The 12642-nt window shown below is 42.4% G+C and overlaps 1 protein-coding gene across 1 annotated transcript in view; it reads right to left on the bottom strand.

The window, feature by feature from the left end:
* The window catches only part of LOC126234618 (uncharacterized), a 145508-nt gene extending 139708 nt beyond the window's left edge, over positions 1–5800 (bottom strand). Inside the window, exon 1 of the mRNA XM_049943344.1 lies at positions 5683–5800. Within this exon, the coding sequence (XP_049799301.1) occupies positions 5683–5751 (69 nt within the window). The 5' untranslated portion in view covers positions 5752–5800. The remainder of the gene's footprint in view (positions 1–5682) is intronic.
* Positions 5801–12642: the final 6842 nt, after the last annotated feature.

Raw genomic sequence — 12642 nt, 5'->3', positions numbered from 1 at the left:
GACCACCCCGGCCGGCAAAGGAAGAGTCGTAAATGGTAAATATAGGATATCAAATTCTTGTGAGGTCTAGTTTTGCAAAAGAAGATTTAATTGCTTGAAAGTAATCAGGAGAATTAAAAAATTGTTAATGATTTGAGGGATAACTGAAATATTTCACGAACAGCTGCTGCTAGCTGTGTAGATCAAATGTCAAAAAATATCAAACCACACCATAAATTGAAACTTCTCTGCTTTCTCTTGAGCTACAACTCTTAATAATAATAGAACACTAATCCGTATTTTAATTTATTGTATTACATGCTTCCTGAACAAAAGTTGAAAATAAAAAAAAACGGTCACATGTTTTGCGAAATGATTTGTCTAAAACAAAGGAATAAAATAGATTAGAGAAACATTTGACGCGCCTTTGACTGACGATCGAACCCGTCTACAGTAAATAAGACGCATACTAAGAATTTAAAGTTCGATGTTTAACTTGGAATCTTACAACTCTAAAGAGTACTAGAACATATTTGTGCAGTGGAATTTCAGTCAGTACTCTCCCTACGTCACTAACGTGTTAGCATCTCAGGTGTTGTACATAGTTTGGAACATCATTGAAAGGCGTGTCAGATGTTTCTTTATCTATTTTATTTCCTACTTTTAGACAAATCAATTCATAAAACATATGACCTTTTTTCAAATTTTTATTCATTTATATACAGCGTCTGAATTTTTTATGTCAGCTTACTATGAGCAGTGTACTATTGTATCCGTTTCTCTTCTTTCACTAGACATTGGATCTGAGGATGATCTGTATGAAAGGCCGAATCGGTGATCCCAATAAACGTAGACAGTATCTGTATAATTCATTACATAGGAATATTACCTCCGAAAATCGCAATTAGTTTATCACAGCACTTTACTGTCGTCCAGCCGTTACCTTTAATTGCTAAAAATAGAAAAAAAACCAACAGCTGGTTCCATGACTTCGTTACTAATTTGAACTACTTTCTTTTAAATATGTTTGAAACACTAAAATCTTGAACATGGTAGCAGTCAGCAACTATAGAACTAAGGATACAGTGGAGGTCATACATCCAACTAGTTGCACGTCAAAATTTACTAAAACCTTTACCTAGATTTCGACAGATATAAAGCTGTCTGCCTCAAGCAATAACGCGTGTCACATATTGCATGAAAAGAGAAACTAAGTCACAAGACTTAGTAAACAATAAAATTATCCATATAAGTGCAACGACATAGCCATAAGGTTGGATCATTTTTGCTGTTGACTAACACTTATGGCTGTGTCCAGAATGACATTTTCACTCTGCAACGGAGTGTGCGCTGATATAAAACTTCCTGGCAGATTAAAACTGTGTGCCGGACCGAGACTCGAACTCGGGACCTTTGCCTTTCGCGGGCAAGTGCTCTACCAACTGAGCTACCCAAGCACGACCAACGCCCCCTCCTCACCGCTTTGCTTCCGCCAGTACCTCGTCTCCTACTTTCCAAACTTCACAGAAGCTCTCCTGCGAACCTGAAGTTTGGAAAGTAGGAGACGAGGTACTGGCGGAAGCAAAGCGGTGAGGAGGGGGCGTTGGTCGTGCTTGGGTAGCTCAGTTGGTAGAGCACTTGCCCGCGAAAGGCAAAGGTCCCGAGTTCGAGTCTCGGTCCGGCACACAGTTTTAATCTGCCAGGAAGTTTCACTTATGGCTGTGTTTATATGGCTGTGTTTATATGGATAACTTTATTGTTGACCAAGCCTTATAATTTAGCTTCTCTTTCACGCAATACGTGACAGGTTTTGTTTATTTTGCTTTGTTTTGTTTTAGGACGCAAAAACAACTAAGATCATACGCGCCCATGTCAGAACCGTAGAGTACTAAGACGAAAAAGGAGTTAAAAGCGACTACACGTTAAGCCCAATCGACAGAAGGAAAGCAGGGGCTTCTCTGGGAGAAAGGTCTACAAAATATGCCAGAGAGACAACGGAGGTCCTGAACTAAAGATTAAATGTCCATCGCCAAATTGCAAGCACGGATAAAAAGTAAAATGCGGTCAACAGCCCGCGAGTCGTTCGCAAAAACGGCCGGTAACTCAGACAGCAAATATAAATTAGAACGTAAGTGGTTTTAAAAAGCGTATTCGGTCAGGAAATGCAAACCGTCAAAGATTGATGACAATGAGCGCAAGGAGAGCTTCATATCTGTCGAAACCTAGGTAAAGATTTCAGTAAAATTTTGATGTGCAACTGGCTGGCTATATGATTCCCATTTTATCCATGTTTAAAACTCTTTAAGCACCTGATGAACAAAGAGTTTGTAATTTTCCAGCGAACGGTTCTAGGTGCTTCAGTCTGGAACCGCGCGACCGCTACGACCGCAGGTTCGAATCGTGCCTCGGGCATGGATGTGTGTGATGTCCTTAGGTTCTTTAGGTTTAAGTAGTTCTAAGTTCTAGGGGACTGATGACCTCAGATGTTAAGTCCCATATTGCTCAGAGCCAATTTTCCAGAAAAAAAGGCTGGTTACTAAAATAGCACCACATTGAAGACTATACCTATAGCTCTGAATATTTTAAGAACGTCTAGTTACCAATCGTCTGAAGTATGACACTCCTTCGTCTTACTGGAAACCGTCTGTGATAACGCCCTCCGCCAATCCAGACTCTGTGCTGCCTGCCTTACTGTTACCGGTAGTCCAGGCGGGTTATCAATCATTGTGAAACGTGTGCGTAGCCCTATTGTCGGATCAGGTGCACTGTTTACTGGCATGGCAAGACCCAAGCACTTCGCATGGTTACAAAAGAAAAGTCCTACAGGTTGACGTTGATTATCAGGAGCATACTACTCGAATCACGGCTGTACATCAAACTAGTGATGTCATCACTAACAATATAGCATCTACCTCAGTGTGTTCATAACAAAAATATAGAAGCTGTGAGCATCGCCGCAAGACCCAGAACTGTCAGATATTTTTCCATTGTCAAAACTGACGGTGGATCTTATCTCACGTGATGGGTCGACAGTTCATTTCCTTCGTAATGTGCTTATCTGTGAACAGTAGATATGACTTGGTGGGGCTGCATCATAATATTCTCAAATAAAGGTTACTTCTTCAACTGACATCAACAAGCTCACCAAGTCATACAAATTTCGTCTCACATTTCAACATCATTAAAACTGCCATTATCTCTTAATAGAAGTGTTTTGGAAGACGTGCCTATTTAAATGTTTCTTCTGTGGTTAGTCCTAGGAACACCGGCCTGAAGTGTGTACTGTTACTTACGTAACACTCCGCATAATCCACTACCTTGTTTCCAGTCTTCTGTCACAGACTACGGCGTTCTTGAGCTCCGAACAAATAAACAACCGGACTACTCTCGTTACGATGGCAGTCGTTGTGAGAACTGATACAAACATGGGTGCTGACACTACCCTACTGTGTCTGCCGATGTCATGATCTGGAGACGGCGTATGTGTGACTTTGAACTTGAAGCCCAAGCATCAAAACCGATACAGGGATTAGTGAACATAGGGTTGTCGTAGCGAGATTGAATATTGTAATCCCCAAATCCTCCAAAAATAAACGAAAAATATACCTATTCAAAAAAGCTGATAAAAATTCACTTGACGCCTTCCTGAGAGACAATCTCCACCCATTCCAAATTAATAATATAAGTGTAGACCAGATGTGGCTTGCATTCAAAGAAATAGTATCGGCAGCAGTTGAGAGATTTATACGAAATAAATTAACAAACGACGGAGCTGATCCTCCTTGGTACACAAAACGGGTTAGAACCCTGTTGCAGAAACAACGAAACAAACATGCCAAATTTAAACAGACGCAAAATCCCCAAGATTGGCAATCTTTTACAGAAGCTCGAAATTTAGCGCGGACTTCAATGCAAGGTGCCTATAACAGTTTCCAGAACGAAACTTCGTCTTGAAACCTAGCAGAAAATCCAAAGAGATTCTGGTCGTATGTGAAGTATGTTAGTGGCAAGAACAATCAATACCTTCTCTGCGTGACAGCAATGGAGATACTATCGAAGGAGTACTGCCAAAGCAGAGTTACTAAACACAGCCTTTCGAAATGTCTTCACAAAAGAAGACGAAGTAAATATTCTAGAATTCGAATCGAGAACAGCTGCCAACATGTGTAACGTAGTAGTAAATATCCTTGGAGTAGTGAAGCAACTTAAATCACTTAATAAAAGCAAGTCTTCTGGTCCAGACTGTATACCAATTACATTCCATTCGGAGTATGCTGATGCATTAGCTCCATACTTAACAATCATATACAACCGTTCGCACCATGAAACATCAGTACCCAAAGATTGGAAAGTTGCACAGGTCACACCGATATTCAAAAAAGATAGTAGGAAGAATCCACTTAATTACAGGCCCATATCGTTAATGTCGATATGCAGCAGGGTTTTGGAACATACATTGTGTTCGAACATTATGAATTACCTCGAAGAGAACTGTCTATTGACACACAGTCAACATGGCTTTAGAAAACATCGTTCTTGTGAAACACAACTAGCTCTTTATTCACATGAAGTATTGAGTGATATTGATAAGGGATTTCAGATCGATTCCGTATTTCTGTATTTCCGGAAGGTTTTTGACACTGCACCACACAAGTGGCTTGTAGTGAAATTGCGGTCTTATGGAATATCGTCTCAGATATGTGACTGGATTTGTGATTTCCTGTCAGAGAAGTCACAGTTCATAGTAATTGACAGAAAGTCATCGAGTAAAACAGAAGTGTTTTCTGGCGTTCCCCAAGGTAGTGTTATAGGCCTTTTGCTTTTCCTTATCTATACAAACGATTTGGGAGACAATACGAGCAGCCATCTTAGGTTGTTTGCAGATGACGCTGTCGTTTATCGACTAATAAAGTCACCAGAAGATCAAAATTGCAGAACGATTTAGAAAAGATATCTGAATGGTGCGAAACTTGGCAGTTGAGCCTAAATAACGAAAAGTGTGAGGTCATCCACATGAGTGCTAAAAGGAATCTGTTAAACGTCGGTTACACGGTAAGTCAGTCTAATCTAAAAGCCGTAAATTCAACTAAATGCCTAGGTATTACAATTACGAACAACTTAAATTGGAAGGAACAAATAGAAAATGTTGTGGGGAAGGCTAGCCAAAGACTGCGTATTATTGGCAGGACACTTAAAAAATGTAACAGACCTACTAAGGAGACTGCCTACACTACGCTTGTCCGTCCTCTTTTAGAATACTGTTGCGTGGTGTGGGATTCTTACCAGATAGGACTGACGGAGTACATCGAAAAAGTTCAAAGAAGGGCAGCACATTTCGTATTATCGCGAAATCTGGGAAAGAGTGTCACAGAAGTGATACAGGATTTGGGCTGGACATCATTAAAAGAAAGGCGTTTTTCGTTGCGACGGAATCTTCTCACGAAATTCCAATCACCAACTTTCTCCTCCGAATGCGAAAATGTTTTGTTGACACCGACCTACATAGGAAGAAACGATCACCACGATAAAATAAGGGAAATCAGAGCTCGCACGGAAAGATATAGGTGTTGGTTCTTTCCGCGCGCTGTACGAGATTGGAATAACAGAGAATTGTGAAGGTGGTTCGATGAACCCTCTGCAAGGCACTTAAATGTGATGTGCAGAGTATCCATGTAGATGTAGATGTAGATGTACGTGACTCACGTGAAAGAGAAGATTGGCGACGGTGACCGTGGCGTAACAGAGGATCAGGCTGGATGCGAGCGCCAGCATTGCTCGGGGCTCAATGCGAGCTGATTTGGCCGGCGGAAGAGGAGCTCCACACTTGGTAAAGGGCCTTAATTTATTTTAGATGTCAGCTGTAGATATTGGCCGTACATCCGGAAGTCACGGGCAACGCAACAGCGTAAATCGTTGTCCTTTTGTGGCTTTTTTTCGTTCGCGTGACTATAATGGCCTTCAGTGCTGCACTTGTCTCTTTTGGCCGCTTGCTGCAAAAATCGTAATGTTCATTAGAAAAACGTTTTTTAGTAGCAGCCATGTCATGAAACACCGCTTTAGTGACATGTTACCAAAGACATTACTTTTATAGCGTTATTATTTCGTGACTGGCGGTTTCATTGGCTGGCGTCCACTGTGTGCGTGGTGCCTCACTCGAAGCTTCCGCTGCCCCGCCTTGTCCTCTACCTTCCAGTTTCATTTACAATTCAACTAATATTTATCTATTTTTATCTATTGCATCTACATTGTACCATTCTTATTTCATTTATATGAATGCGTGGTGTCCGTTCTTTCGGACGTGTTAACGCGCCTGCCTAGTAAGCAGGGTTCGAATCCCGGTCCGGTACACCTTTTCACTCGTCGCTGCCGATTTCGCGTGAAGTCCCCATGCTGCTGACATCGGTAATCCCTTTCCTTTCCTTTCCTGCCTCCCCGCCCTCCACCTTCAATTTACGGTCTTACCTGTACTTCACTTATGGATACAAAAAATGGAAAAATATAAATACAAGCAAATAATTAATACAACACCAAAGAGCAAAAACAACATAACGAAGTGTCTCCATTGTATCTATGTAGATCCTTTTTATGTTTGTATCGTCTGTTTCTGTCTCAGTGGGTTAACCTTGGGTCAATGTTTGTCTTGGGTACAACCGACACTGTTGCATTGGACTGTTTTTTGTCCTTAGGTTTCTATTTGTTCATGTATGTTAACAAAAGATTATTCGATTTCACAAGACTATATCTTCTAATTGAATGAAAATACAAACCCTGGCGGATTTTGACTTACACATCGTAAATGAAAGTTTGCCTTTGAGACTGTTGTAAGTCGCCGGTTCGTGGGGTGGGTGGAAGGAGTTTCCCTGGTGGAGCTAGACCGATCTCTTAGAGAAATGTGGTTCCACATTCCATAGGAAACCTAGCAAGTATTGGACGAATCTATGCCAAGTAGAATCGCCGCTGTGCTAAGTTCAAAGGTGGACTAACAGACTGTTAGTCGTACTATTTTGGCTAATCACGTTGTAAAACCTGGTGGTTCTTTTTAAAAATGAGTGCTATGAGTAAATCAAAATTTACTCAAGGCCACAATCTTCAGTCAGGGATGTTGCAGTCCAGTGAAACTACGAGGGCTGTTCAGAAAGTAGGGAGCGTCTTGGCATAAAAAAAAGTACAAGAAATACATTCTATTATATACATACGAAAGAGCGATTGACATACTACTTTTCCTCATAGTCACCAAACACATCGAGGGACTTATCATAGCGATGGACAAGCTTTGAAAGACCGTCGTCGTAAAATTCTGCCGCCTGAGACTTCAACAAATGGCTCTCAGCACTATGGGACTTAACTTTAAGGTCATCAGTCCCCTAGAACTTAGAACTACTTAAACCTAACTAACCTAAGGACATCACACACATCCATGCCCGAGGCAGGATTCGAACCTGCGACCGTAGCGGTCCCGCGGTTCCAGACTGTAGGACCTAGAACCCCTCGGCCACCCCGGCCGGCGAGACTTCAACAGTGGGTCACGCCCGCCTGGAGTTCCGCGTCGTCGCCAAAGCGCTGCGTTGCAAGCCAGTTCTTCATCTTGGGAAACAAGTGGAAGTCGCTTGGTGCAAGATGGGGGCTGTAAGGCGGACGAGGGAAAATTTCCATTTGAATGAATTAAGGAGTTCTTTAGTGCGATTTGCCGTTTGAGGTCGGGCATTGTCGTGCAAAAACAAAATTTTGGACGTCAGCTTTCCTCGGCATTTGTTTTGAACTGCTCTTCTAAGGCTGTGCAAAGTTTGACAGTACCGGGCAGAATTTATGGTTGCCCCACGTTCGAGAAAATCAATAAGAAGCACACCTTGTCTATCCCAAAAGACTGTCGCCATCAACTTCCTTGCTGACAAGGTTTGCAAACATTTTCTTGGTTTTTGGGGGGGACCTTGTGTGCCCCCACTCCATGGACTGTAACTTTGTCTCGCAGTTGACGTGTTTCACCCCATTCTCGCCATCGGTTACGATTCTATCCAGTAATGAATCACCATGTTTGTGATAGGCCTCCAGAAATGTCAACATTGCCTCCATTCGCTGTTCTCTATGGTGTTCTGTAAGCATTTTGGGCACCCATTGTGCACAAAATTTGTTGTAGCCTAGCTTTTGAGTGAATATTTCAAACAACAAAGTCCGTGAATCTTGTGGTAAAAAGAAAGCGAAAGCTCCGTTATTGTGAAGCGACGGTTTTCACGAATCGTTTCATCAACTTTAGCAACAAGATCGGCAGTCATATGCCCGGGAGTCCACTCTTCTCTTCATCATGAACGTTGGTTCTGCCATTTTTAAACCGAATGCACCATTTTCGGACGGAACAGTCACTCATTACATTGTTTCCGTACGCTTCGCACAGTTCACGACAAATTTCTATTGGGTTTTAGGTTATTTGCCAACAAAAACCGTATCACAGACCGCACCTCACAACTGGCGGGATTTTCGATTGCAGCGCACGTTTCAAATTCGAATATCGAAAAAACCAGACCCGCAGCGACGTTCCCACTGTCACGGACGGATGCCGACTGAGCTGCCGAGCACACACGCGATCGGCGCGCCTAGCGGCGTCAGACGGAAACGTTCCCTACTTTCTGAATAGCCCTCGTATATACACTGAAGCGCCCAAGAAACTGGTATAGGCATGCGTATTCAAATGCAAAGACATGAAAACAGGCAGAATGCGGCGCTGCGGGTCGGCAACGCCTATATAAGAACAAGTGCATGGCGCAATTGTTAGATAGCTTACTGTTGCTACAATGGCAGGTTTTTAAGTTCTAAGTGACTCTGAACGTGGTGTTATAGTCAGAGCATGAGCGACGGGATATGGCTTCTTCCAGGTAGCGATGAAGTGGGTATTTTCCCGTACGACCATTTCATGAGTGTACCATGAATATGAGAAATCTGGTAAAACATCAAATCTCCGACATGGCAGCGGCTGGAAAAAGGTCCCACAAGAACAGGGCCAACGTCGATTGCACAGAATCGTTCAGTGTGACAGAAGTGCATCTTCTTCACAAATTGCTGCAAATTTCAATGCTGGGCCATCAGCAAGAGTCAGCATGCGAACCATTCAACGAAACATCATCAACATGTGCTTTTGGATCTGAAGGCCCACTTCTGTACCGTTGATGACTGCACGACACAAAGCTTGCCTGGGCCCGTCAACACTGACATTGGACGGTTGATGACTGGAAACATGTTGCCTGGTTGGACGAGTCTTGTTTCAAATCGTATCAAGCGGATGGACTTTTACAGGTATGGAGACAACCTCATCATTCCGTGGACCCTGCCAGCAGGGGACTGTTGAAGATGGTGGAGGCTCTGTAATGGTGTGGGGCTTGTGCAGTTGGAGTGATGTGGGTCCCCAGATAGTCTAGATACGACTCTGCAGGTGTCACGTACGTAAGCAACCTATCTGACCACCTGCATCCATGCATGTCCATTGTGCATTCCAACGGACTTGGACAATGTCAAAAGGACAATGCAACACCCCAAACGCCCAGACTTGCTACAGTGTGGCTCCAGGAACACTCTTCTGAGATTTAACACTTCCGCTGACAACCAAACTCTGCAGACATGAAACTTATTGAGCATATCTGGGGATGCTTTGCAACGTGCTGTTCAGAGGAGATCTCCACCTGTTACGGATTTATGAACAGCTGTGTAGGATTCATGGTGTCAATTCCCTCCAGCACTACTTCAGACATTAGTCGAGTCCATGCCACGTCGTGTTGCGGAGGCCTACACGATATTAGGCAGGTGTACCAGTTTCTTTGGTTCTACAGTGTGTGAAACACGCTGTGCATCCTGTGTTGTCCATCTTTACATCTATCACCTGGACTATTTTTCTTTCCTTTCGATCAAATCTCTAACCTAGTTTACTGTTTCTTGCCAAACTTCTAGAATTCTAAGTGGTACTCTTACTAGATCGACTCATACGTGATCCGATGGCGACGGAAATAAACTCGTATTTTGGAAGCGTGATGTTTAAAGTGCACGAGTAATCGAGTTTCGAATTCTAAAAGTTCGTCCACACATGGAGCACCATCTCCTTCAGCATGACAATGCCAGACCACACTCGACTACTGTGACTTCTGCAACAATCCGATGCCTTGGTTTCACTATCATCGATGATCCTCCATACAGTCCCGACTTTGTCCTATACTATTTTCATATTTCCAAAACTTAAAGAACATCTTCGCGAACTTCACTTTGATATTTATGAAGCGGTGCAAGCAAAGGTGAAGTTGTAGCTCCGCCAACAAAGTCAGACATTCTAGAGTCACGGTATCAACAAACTGATCTATCGTTGGGAGAAATAAATCTGTAGACATAAGGAATAAAGATGTAAAATGTTAATAACGTTTGTTTTATTAAAAAAGCTTTAAGAGATTTCACATAAAAAACTCGGAGGTATTTATTTTCAGCACGGCCTCATACTACTCTGACAGGCGGGTATGACTGTTACAGGCATTGCCATGTACGCAATTTCTCTTCTCCAAGGACATACAGGCAGTACCTGGGATGTCTGGCGAAAAAACGCGATTTCGACCCGCGAAGCTCTTCAAGCAGGAAGATGTGATGCCACTCGAAAGTACACTTGAGCGACAGACCCAAATCAGTCTACTTCAGTTGCCCTCTAGCTTTCAGTAGTGCATCCCATAGCTGTTCACACTACAGGTGGAAATAGTTATTCCACATCCAATCCTTCTAGCCCTATTGTCATTCATACTTTCCGTTTTCTTGATCAGATTCCCTAAGCCCACCCGCATTCCGTTTTCCTTTACTGGTACCAACAGATATCTCTCTGCGTCCACCACAAACGTTAAAAGAATAAAGTTTATGCACTTACTCTTAGTTACCATCGGTACCGCAAATTATATTGCAAATGAACAGTGGTTTATGATTTATAATTCGTTAGCCATTCATAGTGAAATAGTTCACTTATGAACTTACTACCATTTTATGCGTTTCAGCGAATTTTAGTCTGCATACGTATATCTTCTTCTGTCTTCTTTGTGTTCAACCACGAGGCTGATTTTGCAGCAGTACGCCATCTCTATCTTCTGTCTACCTTCCTCCTCATTTCTGCTTATGTAGCGCATCCAACATTATTCACAATCTGCTGTATGTATGATATCTTTGGCCGTCGTCGGAGATTCCTTCCCTCAATTGTTCCTTCTGCCATTGTTCCAATTATGTTATTCTGTCTAAAAATATGTGTTGCGAGTTGGTCTCTTCTTGTTTGGGTGTACCTTCAGAGAGATCTGGTTTCCTGTGCTCTTCTGAACACTTCTTCATTGGTAGCTATCTCTCCAGCTGATCGTCATCACCCTTCTATAGTCCCAAATCTCCAGAGCTTCTAGTCACCTTCTCTCTTGTTTTCCTACTGTTCACGTTTCACACCCGTATGAGCACATTCAAAACAAATGCTTTCATGGTCCGTTTTCTTATTTCCACATGTTTTTGCCGGTGAGTAGGTTCTTTCTCAAATTAACTATAGTTTCGGCCTACTGAATCCTTATCATAATTTCTTTCCGGCTTCTACCATCCCCTGCGATCTTATGTGTACAGTGGGAGTATTCTTCTTCCAGGTTCTCCTTGAAATCATCCATTCCTGAATATTCACTATGACAGACATTATTTAATTGCCCATCTGATACAGATATATTGCTACAATTGTCGAACGTGAGTTTCTTTGTCGCTGATAGTTCCGATGAACAGGAGGTTTACATACCTGGTAATGAGGAAAAATATTTAAGTACAACGGCAGTGAGGGTCAGAAAAAAATAGTGTACTTTTTAACTTCTTTGAGTAGCTCATGCTAAAACGAAACAACTGGTAGTATTATAGCACGTGATCAGCTAAAACTAAATGTCGGCTGGGATTCTAAAATAGATCCACTCCTTTCCGCGGCAGTTATGCACCAGTTGTATCACGTATCGACTCAAAATTCAATTTTACACGAGTTCCCCCATGTTCCTTCCCAAGGCTGCAGATGATGTGTAATGCTATGTGGCTACAAATTCGGAGACAAAGGGTATAGCAGTGATTTTGGTGCACCCAAGTTCTCAGGGTTTTTGTCAATAATGAAATATCTTACTGTGTATGTATTACGTGATACATTGATTTTCTCGAAGTTGCAGGTCTCACAGCAACTTGGTCTAGCCTCTACAGACTTCGGAAGGTACGCACCTGCAGAGGGTCAAAGCTTTGAGTCGGTCCGTGTGGTGTGATGGTATGGCACGACAGCGAGCGCAGTGCTCAATAAAGATGGGGATCTTGCCTCGAGTTCCTACCTAGCTCATGACCTTAGCTTATTAACATAGTCAGTGGCTGTCCAGAAGTGCTCGGATTGAAAATGGCGTTAGTCAAGGATACAGTCTTCCTTCCCTATACCAAAAAGACTATGAAAGAAACAAAAGATACGTTCAGGGTTTAACGATTTAAAAATAGAGTAGCTGATAAGATTGCTATTATCTTTGAAAATGCAGAAGAATTACAAGACCCACTGAATGGTGTGAATAATCTACTGATCAAATGGTTCAAATGGCTCTGAGCACTATGGGACTTAACATCTATGGTCATCAGTCCCCTAGAACTTAGAACTACTTAAACCTAACTAACCTAAGG

The sequence above is a fragment of the Schistocerca nitens genome, chromosome 2 (genome assembly GCF_023898315.1).
Source record: "Schistocerca nitens isolate TAMUIC-IGC-003100 chromosome 2, iqSchNite1.1, whole genome shotgun sequence".
NCBI classification, from domain to species: Eukaryota; Metazoa; Arthropoda; class Insecta; order Orthoptera; family Acrididae; genus Schistocerca; species Schistocerca nitens.
Note: the sequence above shows the minus strand (reverse complement) of the source record. Positions and strands in the feature narration are given on the sequence as shown.